The 26,185-nt window shown below is 42.2% G+C and overlaps 2 protein-coding genes across 2 annotated transcripts in view; both read left to right on the forward strand.

The window, feature by feature from the left end:
- Window positions 1–14,648, forward strand: part of LOC120502842 — a 75,885-nt gene extending 61,237 nt beyond the window's left edge. The window contains exons 9-10 of the mRNA XM_039710760.1: window positions 7,987–8,132; window positions 11,412–14,648. Coding sequence (XP_039566694.1) covers window positions 7,987–8,132; window positions 11,412–11,456 — 191 coding nt within the window. The 3' untranslated portion in view covers window positions 11,457–14,648. The remainder of the gene's footprint in view (window positions 1–7,986; window positions 8,133–11,411) is intronic.
- LOC120502776 (acrosin-like) lies at window positions 11,414–25,183 on the forward strand. The gene is made up of 8 exons (XM_039710542.1): window positions 11,414–11,450; window positions 16,452–16,665; window positions 19,451–19,487; window positions 21,573–21,647; window positions 22,618–22,824; window positions 23,161–23,426; window positions 23,660–23,805; window positions 24,286–25,183. Exons 2-8 carry the CDS (start codon window positions 16,524–16,526, stop codon window positions 25,000–25,002), a joined length of 1,590 nt encoding a protein of 529 aa, XP_039566476.1. The 5' UTR covers window positions 11,414–11,450; window positions 16,452–16,523; the 3' UTR covers window positions 25,003–25,183.
- Window positions 25,184–26,185: the final 1,002 nt, after the last annotated feature.

Here is a 26,185-nt window from a genome sequence, read left to right on the forward strand (position 1 = left end):
GGTGACTATTGAAGATGATGTTGAGTCTCCCTGAGAGAGTTGTATCTACATTTGCTCTCTCAGTGCACCTTCTGGCAGCCAGTCTGAGCTGCTCACTCCAGACACTTCTAAAGCACTGGGTGCAAAGATGTGAGAAATCAACAGCAGCAGTGAAATCTGGAAATCTCCTATTGCAGGAGAGTTTGGGAGTCTGGAGCAGGGATCCAGCTCTAAAAGCTGCCATGACCACTGCCAGCACATAACCCCATCCACAGAGTTTTAGAATAGTAGATAGTGTCCCATAGGATTTCAAGGTGTAGGGAGTAGTTTTCTCAAAATGCCTTCTCAAATCGAGCAGTACCATTTTCAGGCCTCATTTATTCCTTTTTTTGGCTACAGAAATTAGATTAATAAGGGAAAAATGATCGGTTTTTCCTTTACGAAAAGAAGTGTTTTCCTGGTTTACTACGTGTATCATATTTTCCTTTGCATCACGGTTACTGGTGGAGAAAAAGCTTTAAAAAAATCTGATTAAAAGATAATATGAAACAGTTTGGAGCATAAACATTTCTTTTAAGCACAAACCTTGCTTGTCTTTACAACATAATAAAAAAAACTATAAAACATTATTTGAATGTTTTTTTTTTAATTATGTGTGTAGATATAATCACAACTTTAATACTGTGAAATCTTAGCCTCAGCTGTATGTGGAAAGGCAGTAGTGTTCAAGGAAATAATCAAATTAATCAAATCTCAGCTTTGTGGGTTTAGGTTGCTTGTCCATCTCTTTGTCCAGAATTCCTTTCATTAGTAGGTTTCCTGTACTAAACCTCTAAAAAGGATTTTAAATTCTATTAAATTTAGCTTTGTAGCTTAGTTATTGATAGCAAATTTGTAATTCGTTATCAATTTGCTGCCTGTGATTTGAGTAGGGGGTGTGTGTATGAAGAGTGATCGGGTATCCAAGCAATAAAAAAAAAACCTGAAGCGTGAGTGCGGGCTTACAGCTTGGCTACATCCACATTGTAGTGCCAAATTAAGAATAAGGCACATATGAAAAATGTCTTAAGGTGCTCAGATCATTCCTGAATTCCCTGTTAACTAATTCCTAGCACCATATTGTCAACCAGGTGGAGGTGTTCTGGAGTCTCAGGCACCAGTCTTCAGTTGTTAGTGTTAAATGTTTCATTGTTAGCTGCTGGTAAGATTGCCTGTGCTGTTCATTAAACATCACTTCCAATCTGAATGCACCCACTGAAGCCCCCAAAAAAGACAAACTGTACTTTCTTTCTCTTCCTCCCAGCTTTTGCAGTTTTATTTCCTTAAAACTTTGATGGTATCAAGATGTGCTGTTCCCTGGTAGCTGTACTTACATTGCACTTGAATTACTGATTTCTGTCTGAGTATAGTGGGCCAGTTACCTGAAGAAAAAGAATGAGCAAAAGCATTCAAAGCATATTAGGTTTTCTTCTTCTTTTTTTTTTTTTCCTAAATTCTTGTTTGAGTTACAGCAAAGGGAAAATCCTCTTTCTCATTAATTTCTCTTCCTCCTTTGCTTAAATATTAAACCAGTCCAGTTTCTTATAACATAGCATAAATTCTTGCATCCCACAGAACTGTATGGCCACTATGTGGCCACATCACTGATTAAAGACAGAGCCTTCCCAGTAATTCTAGCCCTGCAAAGAGGTAAATCATTTAATGTAATGCAAGGGGATTGTTCTTTCCCAAAGAGAGGGAAATGTTTTTGAAGATTAGGGTCCACACCTCCAAACTGAGTGAGGACAGCCTCCATTTTGCAGTTTTCCCCTGCAGTTCTTCCGGAGTCTCTTTACACAAGGGACTGTGGGATGTTATCTCCCCCTCAGATGTTTGTTTGTCCCACTCCATGAGCCTGGTTTTTGCTTTCCATTACACTTGTCAGTGACCTGAAATATGAAAACATACTGAAAAAAATTGTCTTTTTTTTTTCCCTGAGAACATATTAGGCATGAGTCTTCTTCATACAGCATGTATGTGGGTAAAAGGGCACAATTCTCCCTGCAATGTAATGTGATCTCATATTACATTGGAAGGTGCTTTCTTTGGCTGGAATGGGAATACTCAGTAGCCAACAAATATTTGCATTGTTAGAGGTTGTCAGGTATCATTTAGCTATCCCCATACCTGAAAAAAACTGGTCCTTAGGGAAAAGCATTTATCTTGAATTCAGGGTGTGCTTTGGAGAGGGCATGGATGTAGGAAAAAGATTCCAGTTAATTTGTCAAAGCATCTTTTTCTATCGTGAGCTCAGTAAGTAATAACACAGTCTGAATGAGGGCTAGAAACATCTATCCATGGTTTGGCTTCACTGAGGACAGGCACAGTGTGTGACCTTCTGTCTCTTCAAAACTAACCACAGCAATGATTTGCCTGGGAAGAAACAGGGAGACCCTTAAGAAAGTTTCCAAGTGAGATGAGCAGTATCTTGCTGTTCTGGCAGCTGTCTGCATGAACAACTCTTTTCTAATCCTCTAAACTGGGCACTGACTGAATCTTACCAGCCCTTCCCAGCGTGCAGTCACTGGGCTCCATGCAGAGCTGCTCTGAAACTTAATTTCAGTCAAATTTTGGGTGCTCATTTGGCCTGTCTTTGCAGCATAAATTCAGACCCCCCCTGCTCTGGCAGCCTGGGAGAGGTTGAGCACAATATAAGCCCCTCTTTACAGGCCTTTTCTCAGATGAAAAAAGAAATAGCTGTTTGACCAATAATGTTCCTTTCACATCAGTCCCTGAGAGGATCCTTCAGTAAGAGGGTAGTGTGGAGAGCTTTAGAGAAGCTATCATCATGCACTTGATTCATTTTGTGTATTGCACTTGAAGATTGTAGCAATTGAGAGTTCTGAAATGCATCCACAAGTACAAGGGAGAGGTAAAAATTCATAGGCTAAAGCTTTTCTTCCAAGTATTTCCACTGCCTCTTGGTGAAAGTTCTTGGCATTCTGATTCCTGAATGCCTGATCATTCCATAGCCCTAGCATGACCTCTCTGTTTTGCCCCAAATTTCTTTTGCTGAGAAGAAATGCTGCAGCGTTTTGTGATGTGGAATGTGTTTCAGTAATGTAGGCAATAAAGGTTTAGGATAAATTGTTTGTTATGAAGACACTGAAGGGAAAAAACCTATACAGTGAAGTATGGAAGTAGAGCACTAGCAATAATTCTGCTTTGGGTGTGAGAGATAATGGCCTGTGTTTCGATGGTAATAAAAATGTTCTATTAAGTTCTCTGAACCCATTGCAATGTGATAGAAAACAGCAAATGATGAAACAGTGCTTTAAGGGGAGCTTACACATCCAGCGAGCATAAAATAAACATATTAAAATAGAAAAAAAAGCCCTGATTTCCAGTACTTATTGTTTTATCATTTCCATCATGGGTATAGGATAAAAGAAAACTCTTACTTGCTTGTTAGAAGAAGAAAGCTCCCACTTGAAGTTCTTACTTGGCAGATGTCAGTTGAAAGCTCTGCTAAGGAATATGCTGCAATGTCAAACTCTGTTGGGTAATTTTAGACAAATGTGTCATGTGTGACATGGAAATATGGCATGCTGTACATTAGTGATTTCCCAAGTGTTTGGATCAGGTAGTAATGTGCTGAGAAAGTGCTCTTTATCTCTCCACACTGTGTACTTGTATAGCAGTGGGGAAAGGCTTTTGGTAGAAATTACTTTAGTCAGAAAAAGAATCCATTTACAATATGTGCCTTCTAACATCTTTCAGACAATGCATTGTATTAAAGAGGCATTTTTTGATTAATGTTTTATAAACATTTTTCAGCATGACAGCTTAAAGTCCCTGTAAAATTGTAAATGCGTGCATAGTGCTCACTTCCATAAAGTCAAATGCCATCTCATAAAGTCTAGTTGGATCCTGTCAGTGACAGTGACACAGAATCAGAACCTTGGAGCATTAAAATTAATTTGCTTCATTTATATTACTGCAGTGATAGCTAGATGAAAAGAGTCCTATATTTAAATTATCTTTAAAATACCTTCAAATCTTTTAGGGTTTTTTATTATTATTATTTTACAGTTAACTAAATGTAGTGAAGTGCAGCATAATATTTTCATGGGCCTTTTAGGAAATGTGCAAATAGCAAAGGGGAAGGGAGGATGTGGGAGGCTGTACTGGGTGCACACTGGGGGAAGGATTAAGTAGCTTTCAGTTGAGCAAGTTAGTAGAGAAGCAGCCCTTTGGCCAGGGCTGATAACCTATAGCCCTGAACCAAATATGAAGTTTCAGCCTTGGAGCCAAGCTGGAACACCCTGGAGCAATGGAGAGCTGAGAGGGCTTTCCTATGCTGCAAGAGCAGTGCTCTCACTCATCCTTGCTGCTGTTGAAGGTCAAGGATAAACAGTGTTTCCTTTGCTTTCCTCAGATTTGCAAAGTGCTTAACATGGGAAAAAGAAGAGCTGAGTGAGGACACAAAAAAGGGAGAAATCTGCAATGTGCTCCCTGTCACAGACCTGTGTTCTTCTCGCAGCTGCAGTGGGACTGTGATGTTGGTGCCCCTGCCCTTAGTGGAGCTGAGTGATTGTAGTGCAAGTACCCAAAACTTACATGGCTGCAATGAGTAGAGTCAAAGGTCTTGGGAAGCAAACACTTCCAAGTTTCAGCATGGGAAAGCATGGGAGTGGAGGAGGGAAAAGGAGGAAGGGAGAAAACACAAATAGAAAAAGAGCCCCTGAACACCAGGGCCAAAGAGCAAGGAGGAACATGGGAACATGGGGGAGCACTGGCAGGAGAAACATACCCAAACAAAAGGGAAATTTGGGGTAAAAAGCTGGGAATACCAGTGATCTTGTTTGAAAGGGATACCTGCAGAACGATCTTTGGTTTTTCTCCCTTCTGCTGCTGCCCTCTGTAGTTCTAGTCAGGTGGGGTGCTGCTGTCTCATCCCACTCCTATCTTTGGAGGAAGATGGGAAGCTTGTTAAATCCCCACTTTGAGCAAAGCAGACCAACTGAGCACCAAAGCACAGAAGGCAACTTTGTTATTCAGCTCTCATGATATTTAGTGAGTGAGGGTCTTTGGCAGAGAGTTGAACCAGATTGCTGGAAGCTTGAAACTCCATAAACCACAGCAGCATGAATGGGTGTTTGTGGCATGAGCCTTCAGTGTTGTTTTTCTCCCAAGTGTAGTGTTTATATATGTGTGTGTATATATCTATATATGAGAAAAATGTAGTTGGTTTTGTGTTTCATTTTAAAAGAGGTAGAAGTTTTCCCTAATTAGATATTTGCATGGGTTTTATATGTTTGGAAAACATTAACAGTCATACTGATGCTTGCAGCTACTACATATTGCTACTAAAAAGTTTAGATGGCATTTTTAAAAATAAATAACACTCATGCTGTTTAGTTTAGCTTTGTGGTAATGTTCCTGACACAAGCATTTGTGACTACACTATGGGGATCTCTGTCACAAAATATTTTCTGAGAGAGTTGCATACTGGCAAAGTTGGAATTATAAAGATCAGAAAGTGCATGAAAAGGCAACAAGGTTGGGTTTCTTTTCTTTCCATTAGACTAGTCCTTACCTGCAAAAATTATTATCATTTCTTCTTTTCACCAGTTAGCATTTCCTGGTAAATAATAGGAACTTTAATTGCACATTAGTAGCTTCCAGGAACCTGTTGTTGTGACATGTATTTAAACAAGCTGTGAATTAAGAAGCTCTTTCTACCCAGTGATCTAATTATATTGTCATGCTAATTATAGTACTTTGTATTTATATTTGACAACTTTAATTTTCTTTTCCTAGTTTACAGAAAGAGTTTTCCTCTAGAGAATTTACCTTTTAAGCTGGAATTTCTTTTATTTCTTTCAGAAAATGTACAGTTATCTAAAGCATGTCTCAGTGACTTTGGATGCATTCTGTTCACGTCTCTGCCATTAGTTTCTGTGTGATCTTAGGCTAGTCATTGTAGTTTTTCTGATTCTCTGTAGGAGCCCTCTTCAGCTTTCTAAAATGTTTTTGGATCTGTGGATGAAATTGCACTACCAAAACACCAGGTACTGTCTTACAAACAGAAATACAGCATGTTCACAGCTTGGGGCTCCAGTGTATTTTTCTGTGATTAGAAAATAGAAAAGGACCCACGAGGGTCAATTTGAGATGTGGAAACAGGCAATGAAACCTTTATCTGTTTACAAAAACAGTATGATGGGCATTTGAGGTAAAGTACGTGCCTTAATATAATGCAAATGCCTGTTTAATTTCTATCTACATACTATTTATTCCCAAGCCCCAGAAATTAGTGTTAGTAATAAGCAATTTTGTGATAGCTCCATGATGTTTTGAAGGCAATTATAATACTGTAATAAAGCATGCAAGCCCTTATTTATTTGATTTAATCCATCCCTGCAAAGGGGTAAAGGCTACTAGCATAGACATGAGATTTTTAGTGGTATAGTGTGATAAAGCTAATAATAATAATAATTATAATTATAAGAAATGTTGCTGTGAAACATCATGAAGATTTCAGAAGCCCAGACACATGTCAGCAATAGTGGGGCACCGGTGAAGTGGAAATATTCAACAAATAAGCTGTTTGCTCACATAGGGAGGGGTCAATGTTATTAAAGGACATGGTGTTGAGAATGGGAGTTAATCCAAGATATAAAGAAAAGCTTCCATAAATATGACAGCTTTGGCTGATCTGAAGCATCTCCTCCTGGGGAAATGGAGGGTCTGCGGCACAAAGCTCAGTGTTTTGTCATTGCTGAGAAAGGAGACAAGGCAGAGCCAGGCTGGATGGGGACTGGAGCAACCTCCTCTGGTGGAAGGTGTCCCCGTGGCAGGGGGCTGGAACAAGATGGTCTTTGAGGTCCCTTCCAGCCCAAACCACTCTGTGCTTCTATGAGACACTCAGATGAGCTCTGTGAAAACCGTGTGTAGTCTGCTTCACGTTAAGGTTGTTGTCGGCAGAGGACTCCTAGAGTGACATTTAAGATGAGAGAGAAAATAAGGTGCATTCTCAGGAGGCTCCTGAGGAATCACAGCTGCTCTTGTTGGCAGCTGTGCAAATATCTGGTCAGGCAAGACAGAACTGGTTGCAGGTTTTGTCCACACCTGCACTTTGTGGAGCATGGTAGCAAATTCCATTATTTGAACAGATAATTTTGAACAGCAATATGTTTAAAGTAGGCACAATTGGTTTCATTACTGCAGAAGTGAATAAAACTTATTTTTACATATCACATCATCAAGCAGGAAGATTGTACATGGAGTTGTCTGATAGAATTAGCACTGTTGAGTGCAAATTCCAGCTCTTGGAAAAAATGGCCCATCTCTAGGTCTTAGCACTCACTTCTTCCAGCATCTAGCAACTTCTGTACTCCAGCTGCTACCTAACTCTTTGTGGGCAGGATCACTTTATATTGCTCACCCAGCTGACTAAACCTTTTCTGTGTCATGGGTCAGCCAAAGCAGGGAAGGCTCTCATTTGGATACTCACCAACTGGAGGGAATGTACAAGCAAAATACGACCCTCCTCCAGTGGAGAACAGACCAAAGAAAGGTTGCAAAGGTTACAAGCAGGAGTTGGGCAGGTTGGAAGGAGGACAATCATGTGAACACAGAGCAGCCCAGTGGGAGGAAGTAGTAAAGAAGCAGTACAGAACTGTGGTCATCAACTGAACAGTCATGCTATAGCAGAATGTATTGTATATCAAGTCTTCAGCAGCAGTTTTTATTTACTGCAATATTAGCATAGTTAGAAGAGATCTTTTATGGCATTCCCTACTTCACCCATTCTGCCACAGAACTTTCTCTGCCATATATTTTTTGTATTCATGTTCTTGCTCATTTGGGTTGGATTTTTTAATATATAAAACATTTCAGCTCATTTTGGGATTTCTTTTTTTTTTTATTATTGTGAAATGTCAGTGCAACATAAAATGCTTTGCTTTTATCTGGAGCTCAAAGTCTGAGGTGAGAGTCTGTCTCCTGTTTTTCTGCCTGCAGGGATTCCCATGCTGAAGATAGTATTTGCAGGTTATGAATACCTGTCCTTAATTTCCGTCCCTTTGCTCATCTATCATCCTGCTCAGATCCTTCTTGGCAGTCTGTTGGTACCAACGATAAAATCCTGGATGGTTTCTAGGCAAAAGGTAAGGATTGCTGGATTTGATTTATAATGGCAAGTGTACTGTGAGGGGAAAAATACCAAACAAATGTCCTAGACTCCTGGGGTTCCTTCTATGGTTGGGATTTTTCTATTTCCTTGCTTCCTCTGTAACAGTGATAATCACAGCAGTATCAAAATAAAAGTGCAGAACTTTATCCCCCCTGAAAAGGGGATTGAAGAGACTCTGAAAAAGTTCAAAGCATGAAGTTAGACCTCTACAGTTAATTCAAATTACAAATTCATTCAAATTATGAATTCAAAATATGCCCCATAAGAATGTCTCCATCCATTAGCTGACTAATAATCACAGCTTTGGATCTCCTTTGTGGAGAAGTGACAAAGATATGTTGGCTGGCATGGGAGCTGGGGAAATGAGGTAAAATAAGGACACTTTCTGAACTGGATTGAAGTAGGATAAAAACTTTTTTTTACCACTTTCCCCCCATTTGTGTCACCCTTTACAATAGCAAGAAGTCCACAGTAGTCTGGGTCATCCCATTTCATGCCAAAAATAAGGCATGGGATAACTTGTAGGATTATAGACTATTACGTAGAGGATTTACAATCAACATCACTGATTCAAATTATGCTTATTTCAGTACAAATTGAAGGTATTGACATCTGACAGCCATTCTGTGATCTATGTGAAATTATTGCAGTGGTTTTAGTCAGGTTCTCAGAATAACCACCCTGCAAAAAGCTAATCCATGAAACCAAATTTAATGCTGTCTTTTAATGTTCTGAGATAATAAAGATCAAGAAGCTGCAGCAACTGAAGCAACCTTTGGCAGCCATTTTCGGTGATGGTTGAGATCTACTGTGAGAAGCCAAATCCATCAGCACCCTGCATTCTCCACTTAGCACTGAAGAAATTTTATTGCTAACATTCATATTTCCAATTTTCAGCAAAACCCAGTGGCTGTCATTTTACAGCTTCACACCACTAAAGTAACCTTGCTATCTTCAATGCTAAAATCCCAAATCAGTGATTTTCATGTGTTATCTGAACTGTAAAAAGCAGGAAAACTCACAGTGTTCAGAAACTGTGTTCAGAAATCAGACCTGGTTAATATATACTGGTCTGGGTATCTGAAAATTAAAATCTGAGAATCCAGTGGCAACTATCCATCAGTCTGAAAATATGGGGTTTTTTTAAATCAGAAATTATCAGGACACTTTACAGGTGGTATAAAGAAAATTCCATGCTATTCTTGTAGAAATACAGCCTAAAGTTTATGCTGCTGGTGACAGAACAATCCCTGCAATGCTGACTTCTCTTCAGCATCTCAGGAGTGGGGCTGGAGCTCATCCAGACCTCCCTGATTCTCAGGGCAGTAATGGCCTTTAGGGGCTGCTGTCAGCTGCTGCAAATTAAAACAGCCTTTAAACAGAGCATCAGAACAGTCAGCCAGTACTGAAGAGATTTACAGTTCACCAGCACTAGTTTCTTATTCATTAAGCATCAAATAAACCTCCTGTGCTAAGCAGACTGTAATGCCACTGTAGAACCACTTTGGGGGATTGTTGTTCTGTTGCTGCAGTTTCTTCAGTTGGTCTTCTGTATTATTCACAAATGTTATTTTAATTACTCTTTGAAAAAAATCAATGAGGTTGGGTCTGGTACAGTTGCAATAAGTATAACAGAAGTGAATGTTGTGACTGGATAATGGTCTCCTGCTTTGAAAATAAACATGTCATCATCACCCTTGATGTTTATTTTCTACAAACACCTTGGCTTCATTTTGGCATCTTTCTTGCAGAGGGAGGCAGTTATCCAGTCACAGTACTCAACTGCAGTGACATTCTTACTTAATTATGATAGTACATGTGATCGGGTTGTATGAAATTGAATTTAAATATTTAGAGGTTCATCTACACTAAGGTATTTCTACTTTGTAAATATGGCAGCAGAATCTGCCAAACTACAAAGTTAAAAAATTGTTTCCCCAAACAAAGTGTAGAATGATGTCTCTCTCTCCAAAGTCTCTTGCTGAATAATATCCAAAAGACTAATCTCAAAGGGCTGGATTTAACAATAGTTAAATGCTGGTGTTTCTGAGGGGAATATATCCCATTTATTTTTAAAGGTTTGGGGTTTTTTTAAGGGTTTACATTTGTGCTGGAGTGATTTTCAAGCAGTGCTTACAAGCTTTAAGTGTACAATATTAAAGGTTAATATCTACAATAAGAAGCCCCATCAGGCATCTCTCAGACTGAAAATTGCTTGTTCAGCCAACCTGCTGGAAACAAGAAGTCAGACAAATGACAGTCTGTCAGGGCTCTTCTCCCAAAAGACTTCCTTCAGAAAAATGGAGGATCCAAATTTCAGGAATGAGTTAATTTGTCTAAATTCCTTTCACCTGGGCCAATTTGTCCCACCTAAGAAGGCACAGAGCTTTTTTTGCTGCTGAGCATACCAAGAGGCAGCATCCTTCCCAGTGCCCCCACTGCTGCACAAGAGCAGCTGAAAACCTAACACTTTCTGAGCCTATCACATTTCTCTCCTTACTTAGAGAGGCTGCTTTCTGCCAAACTGGAAGCATGAGCACTGGGCTGAACTTCAGTGTCACACACTGAATAAATAAATAAATAAAGCTGCCATAATTGGCCAGTCCTGTGAGAAACACGGAGCTGGATCCTGCCATCAAAAAAGAAAGGGGTTTCTTTCTTCCTCAGCAATGGAGCTACAAAGATGTCAGGTGTCCCCTGCAAAGATCACCTCTGGACTGATGGACTTTGGCTATTTCTTACCTTTTCTCAGAAAAGAGAATATAAACATCAAAGGTGCATGACATCCACCACTGCAGCAGTGATTATCCTCTGAGCAGGCTTTGAGCCATGTGGAAGGAAGCCACAAAGGTGTTGGCACACCTTTTCTTCACTGTCTTTCCTTGAGTGTGTCTGAAGCTCTTCTGTCTGTGCCACGAGTGGTTTGAGTGGGGTCCAAATGGTCACTTTGTAAAAGGCATCTGAGACCTATCTCTGCTTCCTTCACTGGCACAGCAGCCATAGTCCTTGTGGTTCCTCTGTTAAGGCTATATGTTAGTATATATATATTATAGAAGGGAGGTTGTGATGGGCTATAAGAGACACAAACACCATCTCAGAGCCCACAGCCTGTCAGCTGCACACTGACTCCTCTCTCAGCCGCTCAGAGGTACGCGCAGTGTTTTGTTGCCCTTTATAAATGAGAGTCTTACCTTGTGCTGTTGCTTGTCTTTTAAGGGTATAAAAAAGTGACTGTTTTGTTTCCTGTTCGCAGGCACTGAAATTAACCAGGCAGCCCAAAGCACCCGTGAAGGTATAATTGTGGAGATGGCCTGTGTCACAGTGAATGTATATATGTACTATACTGTACACACGGACAATTGACACAGCTGGGTTTTGTGAATGTTGCTTTAGTGCATATTTTATTTTTTTATATATATCTATATCTATATATATATATATTAAAAGATACCTGTTAAGTGCCTTACAGATGCATTTTTGGCAAAAGCATTGTTTTCAGAAGCCACTTTGTTGGTTGCTGCAATAGGTTGTACAGTATTTTGGAATCCATTAGTTTATTTTTCTAACCGAGTGAATGGTCATGCCTGACAGCTGGTTCTTCCATTGCCCCTGCTTTGAAGCCAGGGTGCACCAGCAGCAAGTCTCTGTTTTAAACTAGCCAAAATGACCAGGAGCCTATCCCACTGCTGGCTTACCAGCTCTTCTCTTGGGGAAGAGCTTTCTGAAGGTTTTTTTTCTGAGATTGACTTGAATTTCTGTGTGACTCTGTTACACTCCCTAGTCATATGACTGTGACATGCCTTTTTCTTCTGAGTTTGTGTATACTCAGCATGGGGCCATCCAATGGATAGAAGCTGAAAAGCATGAATTATTTGCATTTGTTGACACTGTTGTCTAGACATTCCTTCAAAGTTAATGGTATCTCAAGAAAATTCTTTCAATTCCATTGTATGATATTGTGCCATTGTATATCTTAAATGCCTCATAAGCTTCTTCAAAGAAATGGTCTGGTGCTTGGGTTATGAGTGAAGTATTTGTGTTTGCAGTTACGAGATCTTTTTATCATTTACCCATGAAGAACACGAATTTTTGGTTTTCTTTTTTTCTTCTCCTTCCTCCTGTGCAATGCACAGAGATCTGCACAGAGAATTTAGGATGCTGAAACAGAGCCTTTATTGTAGTAAGCTAAGCTATGTTTTCTCTCTTACTGCATTGGTAATGAATAGTGGCTTATGAGGATAAAAAAGTTGACAATTTATTATTTTTTTGCTAATTAAAAGGATCCTTATAGTAACAGAAACGCTATCTTAGCTCATTTGACAATCAATCACAACTTTTTAAGAAATAATATTACTCTTTTTAATAAACTTAGGTAAAAAAAGAATACAAAATACTATTTCTAGGCATTGAAGATAAAGGAATGCAGGCATATATTTACACATGCAGCCAGCACTACATCTTGTCTGGGAGATGAAGATTTCAGAAACATGCTCTAGCCCAGACTGGGGGGTGCGCCTATCTCCAAAAACTGTGCTGGCAATTGTGCATTAAAATATTAAGTAAGGAAAGGAATAGGTCGATGGGACATCAATATAAATGCAGAGCTTCCATGTGTGTCATGGTTAACATTGCAGCTAAAGGTGTGGCTGAGTGCAAACACCTCGGAGCAAGTCTGTAGCAAATGGAGATTATCAGAGCTCTGATTAGCCTGAAATCCTTTACACAAGCTGAAGATCTTCTATGTGACAATAAGCATGTGAAATTCATATCCTTTTGCCTTACTGAAAAACAAAAAAATGTGCTTGGTTTACTTAGTCTGTTACTTCCAGTCCTGTGAACAACAGGAAAAAAATAATCTGGTACCAATCCTCGGTGCTTTATCTGATGGCCACTTCCTGTTGCCATCTGCATGAGACACAGCAGGGAGCTGACAGCATCCCCCTGTTCAGAACTGGCACACCAATAAAAGGACCATGTGACAAAGTTATGGGAGGTGGCACATGCTGAATTCTTTCCTTCCCTGGAGGGGGATCAAGCTCTCCCTGCTGAGTCGGCAGGAGGGCTGAGGGACACTGTCCACTGCCCATGTCCCCAGGGCACTGCTCTCTTCCCATTGGGCAGTGGGCAGTGAGTTCACAGGTTGATCAGTGCATCCCTAGATAGCACAGGCAGATCAGCCAACAGGCCTGCTAGGAAATAGAGAATTCCTGGGCCAAATTCAAGTTTCCACTTCCTTAAACATTCTAAGTGGTAACTGATTCCATATGGGAAAAAATTCCTCTGGGTTTAAAAAACCTGTTTGTAGCAGGGGACAGCGTCTGGACTCAGGACAGTTTCTTTATGTTCTACTTCCATAAACCTGAATTTCCAGAGAATATAAAGACTTAATCCCAATCCCACTGAATTCAGTGACTCTTTGTGTTGGTTTTGAATGGTGAGACAACAGGCCCAGAGGCAGTGTTCCCTTTTCAAAATACATAGCAGGAGTTCAAGCACACAGTAGCTGACTGTGGTTGTGTCAACGCTAAACAATCAGAACACTGCAAGTACCCTTACTGAGCTACCTCTGTGTACTGAATCTCTGCCTTTCAGTACTTCCAACAACTTGCTTAGATTCCATTGAACACATCCTTTGTTTTTTGGGGGTTTTTTTTCAACCTGTAAGACTATTTCAAAGTGTTTTACAATGTAGTTTTGTTAGTCTCTTTACAAAGTCCTTGTTGATTGCTTTGGGGCAGCTTAAATATTGTGTATGATGTTGGAGGTGTTGGTCTAAAGGGAATATCAAGCTAAACTAAAATACATGTTTTAAATTCATACTTAATGAAACTGAATTGTGCGCATCAATTCTGTTAAGACTGTTAAGATGTTTGTTTTATGACTTGCTATATGTCTTTAATAAACAGAATGGTTTTGAATTCAATTTTGTTAAAAGGAAAACACGATAAAATTATTTATCCTTTAGGTCACATTTTTACCTCTGTTATCTGTTTTATTCTTTTGTGGGTGAGCTGTTAAACTTTTTGCTTGTTTTTTAAAACAAAAGCCCATTAACTGTCTGGAAATACTTTATGAACTTGGGGAAAGTCCTCAGAATGCTGCTAATTGTCATCAATTGAAAATTAATTCATTGAACCTATATAGTTTTTCAGTAAAAGGTTAGAACAACTCTGAATCTTTTCAACTTCCTGGCTGTAAATATAACTGTTATTAAACATAATCAGGCAAAACTGATGGCAAATGAGAACTTTGCCCTTGTTACACCATGAAGATTTTCTTGATCATCAATTTCTGCATCTCTATAATCCCATCCAGTGACAGCAGAGGAAAAAACCCACCCAAACAATAAAACAGCACTTCAGAGGTCACGGACAATGTTAGCACTTTGTGTTGAATTACTGAAATATTTTATTTCCCTTTTTGTGCATTAAATTGAAAAGCTTTTGATAACTCCAGTAACTTATCAAGATAAACAATTTTTACTGTAGTTGAAATCAAAGATGTGGTTGTGTTTTTTCTCGTTGATCCTGTAGTCAGTGTGAGCAGGTTATGTGGTAGAAAGGCAGTCTCAGAGGAAGCTGCGCAGTTGTGCTTGTTCACAGAGCAGAAGGAGCTTGGTTGTACAGAAGTAGTCGCCTACATTACACTGGCAGTCAAGGAAAAAGGAGCTGTTAGTTTTATTTGTTACATTTTTTGCGGAAATATCTTGACAGCGGGAGGTTAGAAGGCAAGATGAAATATGGTCTGTCTGCAGGCACACTGATTTATGTGCGAGTGCATACGTGCATAAGAGATGAGCAGTTATATATGTAGAAATGACTAGAAAGGGCCAAGTCCCTGGGATACTTTTTTTTTTTTTTTGCAAGACTGCATATGGAGAAAGAGGTACTTTTTTTGATGTTATTCTGCCATTAAAAATGAAATTTCAGACACTGAATTGTGTTTTGTATTGAATCATAATCTCATACAGAACCCTTAAAGCAGACAATCACAGCTTTGTATTTGTAAACTGTAGACTGTTTTGCACTTAAATAGATGTTGATGCATTTGGGAATTACAACACAGTACAGGGCTAAATCATAGTTTCTCCATTTGGTTATAATCCAAATGCATTTATATTACTATTATTATAAAGTGCCAGGAACACAGGCAGTCCCTAGCAAACACGTTAAATAGACAAGAGACTAAATTCTGCCCTTGGTTACACTTGCACATCTCCAGTGCAAGGTTGTTAAGCTGCAGAGCAGTCTCCCCAGGGAAGCTGTTTGAAGAGCCCTGCCATCGTTCTAACAAAGCTCGGGGATAATGTAGCACATGATGAGACTAAATGAAGAGTATTTTACTTTAGATTTGATGGCCTGGCCTTTCCAGCATCTTACAAACCAAATATCTTTTGTCACTATTTCCATGGGGTAGCTCCAGTCTCCCAGCCCAAAACTTATAGCATCCTGTCAGAACAATGTCAGGAGAGGGATGAGGGATGTGGTCTCATCTTTGTCATTTTCTTGCTTCAACCACACTATTGCTCATGATCATTAGACTGTGGCTTCTATGAGAAGGCATTTTGACTTAAATTCCTCCAAGTTGATGTGTCCTGTTCCTGTAAAATTCTCATTCAACAGAGAGCACCCTGTGGGATGGTAAGGAATCTTCTGGAGTTGCATGGACAAGCTGTGAAGGACTAGAGAAAGCAATGCTGGGAAATGCAGGTTGGAGGCATTGCTCCAGGCAAGTCTGCTTTGTGCTGGCATCTAAAGCTGCAGCAGAGGTCATGAAAGCAGCCTCTGGATTATTCCTCTTGCCAGAAAGGTGGAGAGTGAGATCTTCAGTGAGAAGTGAAATTAAATTTATACGTGATTAAAAGGACAAGAGAGATGTCTTGGAAACAATGAATGCCAATGAGGCCTCTCGGCTGCTCCCCTAAGCAAACTGCAGTCTCGGTGGAGCATCAGCTTCTCAGCCCCCCAAACTGCAGTAATCGAGTCTGGAGCTGATGGGAGCATGAGTCACCACTTAATTTTCTCATCAGTGGAGGCCAAGTTTTCAAAATATTTTTAGATGCATTTCCACAGAGATTTCTGCCAGCCAGTGACCTATAGAGTGACAAGAAAATGAGCAATAGCAGCTGCTGAATCAGGCTTTGCTCCCTGCCACCTACCCTTCTGATTATAGTCAGGGGCAGGGAGGGCAGGTAAATCAAAGGCTTTTGGAATTATTGCACAGAAAAGAGCCCTGCTGAGCTGATAGGAACACCTAGATTTGTTAAGTAACAAAAGAACCTGTGAATTCTTAGGCTGCCTGGTAGGTTCAGATGAACTTTGACCCAGCCAGAAGCAGGTGTGAGATTAGGAATTGATTGTGATCCATGCTCCGAGGGACAGCCCACAGCCAGCAGCTGCAGCCCACGGAAGAGGCCGTGCATCTCCCAAGGATCCTGTGCTGCTACATCTCAGCTGCTCTTTGCCTGGGTTCAAAACTGCCACCTGGCACAACCATTTGTCACCCAGGTAAGACAAAGGAAAGAAGCCTCTGGGTGGCATCCTGTGTGGGAGGGCTACATGTAGTATAACAGTCACAAAATCAAAGACTTGCAGATGTTGGCACAGTGGTGCTGGTTCATCTCTGTAACAGAAAACTTACTATTCATGGTCAGTTTTCTTATGAAACAATCCCAACTTCTAAGGGAAATCAGCTGTCTGGAAAGGTAAGAAAATAGAAAGGAAAGACAACTGAAGGAAAGAATGAAACTGAAAGGAAACTGAAGGAAAGACAATTTCATTGAGAGGATTAAAATTATGGAGGTCATGTGGGAACTGGCATTCTGCCAGAAGAAATTCAGGAAATAAAATCTGAGAGTCCTGTGACAATAATTGGGTATGAAATGCTATTGACAAAAGCTTTTGCAGTTCTGTGCTCCCTCTGTTCTTTAGCATTGTGACTGCAGTCCTTCTCTGTTTCTGTCCTTTCTCTGCTGCACAGCCCATACCCAAGATGTCACAAAATTGTTTTATTTCCCAGTGCCTTCCCTGTGTAGTTTTGCCACTTCTTGTCAACACTGCTTGATGAAGTAAGTGATAAAATGTCATTTTTCCCTTTTTTTTTAAATTTTAGCTTCTCCCAGTTAGCTGTCCCTAACTGAACCTGGTGTCATCATCAAGATGATGCTCTCATCTGTTCTCCAAGCGCTCTTAGAGACCCTGTCCTGTAGCCAAGAAACCAGGGCAGCTTTCCAAGATGATGCCTGGGGAAGCAGAACTCAGCTTTTTGTGCTGACACTGAACAACTTAACCCATGCAAATTACAGTTCTTGTGTTCTTTGTTGGGACTCACAGCTCTCCTGGAAGGGAACACCCACATGATGCAGACCTGAAGCTCACTGCTGGATCCATTAGAGTCACTGTCAGTCCTTTGAGCAATCCCAAACTGCTGCTGACATATTTTGCCAAGTTCTCCGGCAAATTCTTGCTTGTTCTGTTTCATAATATTGCTTAAAATTATAGAAATGTTGGGAGGCCCTCTATTTTTCTTTCTAAAAATTACAAGAAAAACCACCCTATTTTGATCTATTTTAGGTCTCTGCCTGAAAAATTAACTGTAATTTCCCAGAAGTGGCTCAGGACTACTATATTTGCCTCACACATTCACTCTGCCCCTTCCCCAAAACATACAGTCTTTCAGGTACCTCACAGCAAGTTGCAGAAAACCCTTTTTTAGAAAACAGCTACAACATCTGTTTATCTGGTCCAATTCTCTGATAAATAAAATATATCCCAGAGGCATAATAGCATGCTAAAAATAAGAGTATGACACAATTTGAGCCAGCTAATCTGGTAACTCTGTGTGCTGCAGCTCACGGAGTGTTAATGTGAGAAGCCTGTATCTTTCCAGGCTGTGAGCATCGCATGTGGATCTCTCCCAGAGCAGAGCCAAATCCCACAGTACTGTGCTGTCCTGTGCTCACAAACTTCCTCCCTCTGGCCTCTGCAGGTGTAAAAACCTGGGGGAATTGTGCTATGTGAGATTTTTTGTGTGTCAGGGAGCAGAACAGAAGCGCCGCAGTCAGTGGAGCCTGACGTGTGTCGAGTTTGCGATCGTAGCGCCTGTTTGTGACACAAAACGTGTAACCTCTCTGATTATAAAAGGCATAAAGAGCTGTATGTACCTGCACTGTCACATACCAATGTCCCAAATTATCTCATGTTAATTATCTATCAGGGCAATATCAAAAACCCAACAAAATTCAAATTGTGCTGGTATCAATTTTTCAGAAGATTTTTTGGTAGGATTTTTTTTTTGCTTTGTTTTAAAGTAAGGTGCACAGTATGTGAGGAAAAACTCCTCCATGTGTATCATTATGTATTTTAAATCATTATCCTCTATGTTCCCTAATTTGATCACATATTTTTAGGAATGTATTTTGCTTATCTAACCCTCTGCTTTCAACAGCAAACTCCCTCTGCTAACTCATCCCGTTTGGATTTTTATATTTCAATTGGATAAGAACCTTAAATTTTGGTATATGCATAAATATGCTCCAGTATATGGCAAGCAGCAGCTTCCTATGTTTAAAAAATAAATTTAGTGAGAAATGTCAATATTTTTTAATACTAGTGAAAATAAAATTTAGTCTGTCAAGATGGCACAGTGACAGTCTTTGAATAGATGCTACTTTGAATGTGTTTTAATTTTTTTTTCCAGAAGCCTCAGATTAGGAGCTTATTTTCTTAGTAACAAAATATTTGCTCTGAACAATCCCAAAAGCATAATACATTAGTAGAAAGAGTATTTATAGCCAGTAATTCAGCTGTTATAAATTATGACTGTAAAGAAAGAGAAAAGGGTTCCTTTTTAAAACTTGCTGCCAGATTCTGGTACAGCAATGCTGAGCAGGTTAGGTAATGTTCTTCTGATGAACAGTCAAGTCTTGAGTAGTTTTCATTTTTAAAAGACTTTAATAAGCATTTTTCTCAAACTCATCTTTTTTGTTCTGTTTTGAGCAGACTTCAACCTGAATAAAACTCTTGGTGACTTGGTGACTTTTTAGCCTACATTAAATTCTCACTGACAAACAGATGAGAATTACTATTGATTTTCTCCAGAAAGAACTAATAGGCTTTGCCAAATAAATCATGCAGATCCTAAGTGTGCTATTCATCTCTTCTGCAGATTATTGCTTAAAAGCTGTGATAGTTGTCCTTTAAAAATCAAAAGTCAAATTAGTCCTTTGACTTCAAGTGAAAAATTTGGACTGAAGATTGTCCTGGGCCTTATTATTGTTTGGTTTTTTTGCAGTTTGGAAAATGAGAGGGCTGGCAGGCATGGATTCTTGGTAAGTGTGAATTCTTAGTTTCTAGGGAACTCGACACACCTGGAGACTGGAGGTAACTGGTTTGTGTTAATGAGTGGCTCAGTTATTTATCCCTCCCTGGTATTATGGAGCACCCCAAGTCTCCTGAGAAGCCAGAGCTGACAGTGGAGTTGATCACTTTCAACTTGGACTCCCTTTGTGTCTGTGTGTCTGTCTGTGTGTCAGTGACGGCCCAGGGCCCTGACCAGGTTCTAAAATACTACAGCATCTTCCACTGTTTCAGTTCCCTCTCTTCTGGAAGTTGGAGATACTTTGTGCCCCTCCTATCTTTCAAGAATATTGAAAATTGTAGATCACTATTATGTTTATTTAATTAGCTTTTTGTTGATTTGAGATTATTTGGTGCAGTCACTGGTGCTTCTGCAGCACATATTCCATCATCTGATTTTTAACTAATTAATGGAAGAGTCTGATCACCCACTTCCAACTAGATTTTACATACCCTTGAAAATTTTTTGTTGTTGTTGTATCAGAATTGATTTAGAGTTGAAACATGTCTCAACTAATTGCAAGACATAATACCACAAAACTGTATGAATTAACAAATACTAATATGTACTTAACATCTATACCTAGATACCAGTGTTTGTACCCACACACAGAGGATGCTGCTGCTGGCTGAAATTAGAAGACAGGAGCAATGTAGTTTATCCAAAGTCTGTATTTCTCTAATAAATTTCAAATCAGCATGAGACATATATCCCATTCAAATATTTATCTGTTTAGCATCTTCACCAAAAAAATAACTTTCTAGATGACCCTCATGCCAGCAGAAGTTGTGGTTCTAGCTGATATTACTCAATTAACATTGTATGAGATCTCTCCAAATGTGTTGACTGCTGTATCCATCTTAAAGGGAAAAACAACAACAAAAAAAACACCCAAAAAACCCCCAAACCACCACAAAACCCCCCAAAAAAAACCCCGACCCCACAACCCAAAACAAACCAAACAAAAAAATCCCCCAAAACAACAACAACAAAAAAATCCACATCCTTTTAATTTCTCCTGTTTGTCACTAAAATAATGCATTATAAATTTGCCAAGTCATGCAACCAGCACCATTTCATATTCTGGGCACACCATTAATTTTCACAGGAAAATATGTGTTTAGAATCACTAGGTCTGCTCAAACATTGAATGCAGTTATTTTTCAGTATTTTCCATACATGAAATTTAGCTACCTTGTTCTATCAAAAACCCAGCTCTACTGGCAAACAAACACATTTTTTAAAAAAGCTGGAAGAGGAAAAGGGGAAGGAAGAAACCCATGTGTGACCTCTGGTGGTTTTAAGACTTACTCAGAATATTGTACATTCATCAATGATTAAATGACTCTCCCTTTTAAAATGTATTGAGCCCTCATTTTTATGTGGATGGATATTACTACCCCAGAAATTTAACCTCTCACTAAGAAAAAGGGTGATCATAAGAATGGGAAAATAACTCAGATAAGTAAAACCAATGCAAATGTTTCACCAACTCCTTAAAAGACACTGACAATCTGAAGAAGTGTTAAACACATGGGGTCTATATTTCCAGAAATAAGAAATGATGGTAGATGCTCAGCTGTCACTGACACATCAGGTAACCATCACTCTAGGAAGACAGGTACTCTCTGAAAACTGGGCACTTTTAATAAGATTGAAAAGAAAGTGCTTAAACACTGAGGTGTCCAAAAATTTAATTTGGTTTGCAAATATAGATTTTGACTCTTTTTCAAGTTTCTCATTTTTTTCTTCTTTGTGTGTGTCTTTTCCTTGCTCTGTCTGAAAACAGAAAAAGGGGTAGAAAGTACTTTGCAACTAGAACAATATGTGTATATACACATATTAATTGTATACATCTGTATCAGTCAGCAGTTTAATATTTAGATACCATTTTGATTACATAGTTTATTTTTTGTTTGGTTAAGGATCTTCAGGAGGTTTTCAGAATATATGGGCTGGGATGGAAAGCAAAGCTAGATTTTTATCAGATATATCTCAATGCTTCTTAATACCATGTGCTTTCATCAGTTTTTTCTCTATGCCTTGTTCTTTGTAGGCAGCACTTAGTACTTCATAGTCCTTCAGAGAGTGCTGACTGGCTGAGAAGTCATCCTGGAGAGCAGGGACACAGGTATTTTCCATTTTAGATACACAGGCCAAAATACCACACATATATGACCAAACTGACTTTTACTTAGGTACTAAGGAAAAGTCAGTAGGATAGGAAAAGTCAGTCAAATTGTCATATTTTAAAGAATGAAAACAAAATTGTCCATCTTGCTGGCAAATGGATCTGTGCTTCCCTGTGCTGTAGGGCCTGCACACCCTCATCCTGCAAGCAGAGGTGCCTACAAAAAAGCTGGAGAGGGATTTTCTGTAAGGACAAGTAGTGAGGGAATGATTTCAAGCTGAAAGAGAGCAGGTTTGGAATAGATATCAGGAAGAAATTCTTCACTGTGAGGGTGGTGAGGCACTGGCACAGGGTGCCCAGAGAAGCTGTGGTGCCCCATCCCTGGAAATGTTCAAGGCCCAGTTGGATGGGGCTTTGAGCAGCATCTGGTGTGAGACGTCCCTGTCCAAAGCAGGGGCTGGAACTGGATGATGTTAAGGCCTATTCCAACCCAAACCATTCCATGGTTCCACGTTGCTCCCTGTGCCAGAGCTGCAGTGCCCCAACCATGGAACCGGCTGCTCTGTGACATCAACCCAGGGTGCTGCAGGCGCTCCAGTGCTGTGAGCACTGCGCCTGTGCTGGCACACGGAGTTCTTGCTCCTGTAGCTGACACAAGCGACGGGCAGCAATGCTGCTGTTCTGCTTCTTTGTGCTGCTGGCCGCGTTCAGGCCTGCTCAGGGTGTGTGGAACACCTGCGAGTAAGTGGCCCCAGGCTCTGGGAAGGAGGTTGGGCAGCACTTTGGGGCTCCCTGGAGAGGGCCTGCTTGTCCTTCATGGCCAGGCCACAGCCTCACGAACCCCACGGGGAAGCCTCCAGCACACACCCCATGGCCTTCCCTGGCGTGCTGTCCCCGCACACCTTGTGGGGAGCTTCTGCTGGAGCAGCAGCCAGCCATGGAGCAGATGGAAATGACTTTCTACTTGCAGAGGGAGCTGTGGGCTCCGGCCCTTGACTTCTGATGATGAGCGAGGCATGACACGCGTCGTGGGTGGCAAAAGTGCTGAGTCCGGGGCCTGGCCCTGGCTCGTCAGCATCCAAGATCCCTCGGTTTCAGGCACGGGGCATCTGTGTGGAGGGTCCCTCATCAGCACACAGTGGGTCCTCACAGCAGCCCACTGCTTTACTGAGTCCAGGTAAGCAGGAGCAAGAAACAGGGATATCCCCACAAAATCAGCAGATGCCCTGTCAGCAAGTGCCATACACATCTCCCATCTCATTTCTCTGCAGTATGCCCAGTGCCTGGGCAATGCAGAGCCCAGCTGAGAAATTGCTCAGGAGAAAGCTGGGCACATGCCCCTGCTTCCTAGCAGCCTCCAGCTGACATTCCCAGAGCCTGAGGCGGGTGGAGCAGTCACCGCCCCCACAGAGCTGCTTTCCTCTCTGCCTCGAGAAGCAGAAGGCTGGTCACTGCTGGGCTGCCACAGCTCCAGGCTCTGCTCCCTCTCACCCCTCTCTCCACGTGCCCTCAGGAACCTCAGTGACATGCGCGTGCTGCTCGGGGCCACGAAGCTGACCGAGCCGGGCCCTGGGGCTGAGGTGCGCCTGATTAAGCGGCTGCTGATTCACAAGGATTACAGTCCTGCCGACCAGAGCAACGACATTGCGCTGCTGGAGCTCAACGAGCCTGTCCAGTGCAGCTCCTACATCCAGCTGGTCTGCGTGCCCAACGCCACGCTGAACGTGGCACAGCTGGAAAACTGCTATGTCGCTGGCTGGGGTGCCACCACTGCAAGATGTGAGTTTCCAAAAATGGAGGGCAAGCTCAATACACTGGGAAGATGGGTTGGGCTTCCTGACAGCAGAGGCCAAAGTCAGAATAAGGCTGCCCACTCCCTAAAGGCAGACAGGAGGGACAGAGAGCTTCAGCACCTCTGTAGAAGCACAGCCAAACCCTAGGGAAGGGGATCACCTCCAGATGGGGAAAGTGGCAGGGAGCTGCCGGGTTCTCATTCCTTTCTGTGCTCACAGCTCAACAATCAAGTGACGTCCTGCAGGAGGCCAAGGTCCACCTTATCAATGTTGAGGTCTGCAACAGCAGTGAGTGGTACCAGGGGGATGTCCATACCCACAACTTGTGTGCTGGCTACCCGGAGGGTGGCATCGACACCTGCCAGGTAGGAATGTCACTCAGTGACAAGTCACTCAGCCCCCAGCAGCACAGGCAGCAGCACCCCAACACAGCCTAGCCCCTGCTTTCCCTGGCCAGTCACTCTCTCATCCCTGGCTCCCCACCTTTGCTGGGGCTTCCCAGCCATTCCCCATGTGCAGGGCCTAGCCCAGGACCTCCCTTGTCCCCTCACCTGGCACTCTGCCCAAAAGGCCCTGCTAGTGCTCTTTGCAGTCTAGACATCCAGATGCCAATGCTGAAACATCTGTCCTCTGCACATCCAGGATCACTGTGCAGAGCTCAGAGAGAGCCTGACTTCACAGGCCCCAAACCCACTCCCTGCCAAGCTTCTGGAGGCTCCATCACCTTAGCAGAGGCTTGCTCAGCTGAGAATACAGCTCCGTACAGGGCTGTGAGAGAGAAGGAGACAGCACCAGTGCTGACAGGGGCCACCCAACACCTCCTTAATCCTCCCGGTTCTCTGCAGGGTGACAGTGGGGGTCCACTCATGTGCCGAGACAACAGCGCTGGCTTCTTCTGGGTTGTTGGAGTGACCAGCTGGGGAAGAGGCTGCGCCAGAGCAAAACGGCCTGGAATATACACTTCTGTTCAGCACTTCTATGACTGGATTCTGGTCCAGATGGATCTGCTTCCACAGGTAGAGGCTTCTCGGTCATGGAGTGTTTATCCAACTGCTTCACAACCATGGACTCCTCATACAAATGCCCCATGGCCCACTCAGAAGCCATGGCCAAGACCACCTCCCACTTATAAGCCATGGCCAACAACAACAACACTGCCCCCTCCAAAGCCATGGCCACCAACACTGCCCCCTACAAAGCCATGGCCAACAACAGCGCCTGCTCCAAAGCCATGGCCACCAACACTGCCCCCTACAAAGCCATGGCCAACAACAGCGCCTGCTCCAAAGCCATGGCCACCAACCCTGCCCCCTACAAAGCCATGGCCAACAACAGCGCCTGCTCCAAAGCCATGGCCAACAACACTGCCCCCTCCAACACCATGGCCACCAACACTGCCTGCTCCAAAGCCATGGCCAACAACACTGCCCACTCCAAAGCCAAGTGTGATTCCTGCACCAGTGGAAGAGATTAAGACCTGCCCATTTCCACTCAAGAAGCTGATGGAATTCTTCACTAAGATACGGGAGCTCCTGAAGAACCTACAGGGAATTGCAGTTTGAGCAGGAGAATGGACAGGATCCAGTGCAGGTTGCATGGGACTGTGACTGTTTCCTGCTGAGGCAATGCCTGCTGATCCAAAGGCCGCCTCAGTGCCGAAGGCTTCCTCTGTCTTGCCCCCATTGCTCCTCTACATGTATGCAAGTGCTAATGTTGACTTAGTTGTTGAAATAAAGTTGCCTATGTTTGTAGTTAACCATGCTTTCAGTCCAGTTTGGTCTCTTGGGCAAGGCAAGGACTTCCTTGCCCAGGACTTACAAAATGAGGCTGCCTCAAACCACTTGGGCACAACGGGAGTCACTCTAAAGGGCTGGAACTGTGTCTGATCAGACAGAAGAGTGCTCAGAACCACCACAAGATGGAGAAGACTGGCACATCAAGGCTAGGAAGATGACGGGAGGAGACAATGCCACATGCAGGCACCTTGGGAAGGGACACATTGAGGCGCACAAGCTGGTGACTAGGGCCTGGCAAAAGCCTTAGCTAACGGAGCAGAACTGGGAAGCTCCTCAGCATGACAAGCAAAATTTCTGACTGTCACAAAGACAGGGAGAAGCTGAAAGGAGCTACAGTGCCCTAAGGAAGAGCAAGATTTCACAGGTAGCAAAGGGACACTGATGTGTAAGGTGACCACACTTCAGAGATGTTTGAAGGAAGAGTTGGGGTCATTCTGGGGAGGAGAACCTGGTAGGAGCAGAAGGACCCAGGAAACTGCATCTGTATTGCCATGGAAGGCCAAGGTGAGCTAGTTAACAGCACCTGCAACACCAAGTCTGTCCACAGGTGGGACAAACCTTAGATTCAGGGGAAAAAGATAGCAGGGAGGAGAGAATGTCAGAGAAAGAGAGGAGTCAAGGAAGATGAGGGGGATGTGTAAGCATGGCAGATAGGGAGAAGGGAGGATCAAGGAGCCAGTCTCACAGACACAAGCTGTGTCCTTGGCCTCACAATCCAGGTGCCACAACTGCCTTTGTCAGTGTGGGCCCAGAACAGCACTAGCCCTTGTAGACATCAAGGACAGGGAGCCTCCCAGAGGGTGTTGCTGTGGCTGACGTGGCCAGCATGGACTGTGCTGCATCCATGTCCCCTGTGCTTTGCACAGGAAGGATGACACTGTGTGGGTATCTCTGGCATATGTGACTTGTGCTACACTGCTTGCCATGGCTGTAACCAGACTGGACACGT

This window comes from Passer montanus, unplaced genomic scaffold (genome assembly GCF_014805655.1).
Source record: "Passer montanus isolate IOZ18808 unplaced genomic scaffold, ASM1480565v1 scaffold23, whole genome shotgun sequence".
In the NCBI taxonomy this organism is placed as follows: domain Eukaryota; kingdom Metazoa; phylum Chordata; class Aves; order Passeriformes; family Passeridae; genus Passer; species Passer montanus.

Bases quoted from the DNA above. Each gene is read 5' to 3' on its own strand.
- LOC120502776 (XM_039710542.1), top strand. From the start codon at position 16,524: ATGCTCCGAGGGACAGCCCACAGCCAGCAGCTGCAGCCCACGGAAGAG. The intron at 23,427-23,659 runs GTGAGTTTCCAA...CTGTGCTCACAG, and splicing joins GGGTGCCACCACTGCAAGAT to CTCAACAATCAAGTGACGTC. The intron at 23,806-24,285 runs GTAGGAATGTCA...GGTTCTCTGCAG, and splicing joins GTGGCATCGACACCTGCCAG to GGTGACAGTGGGGGTCCACT.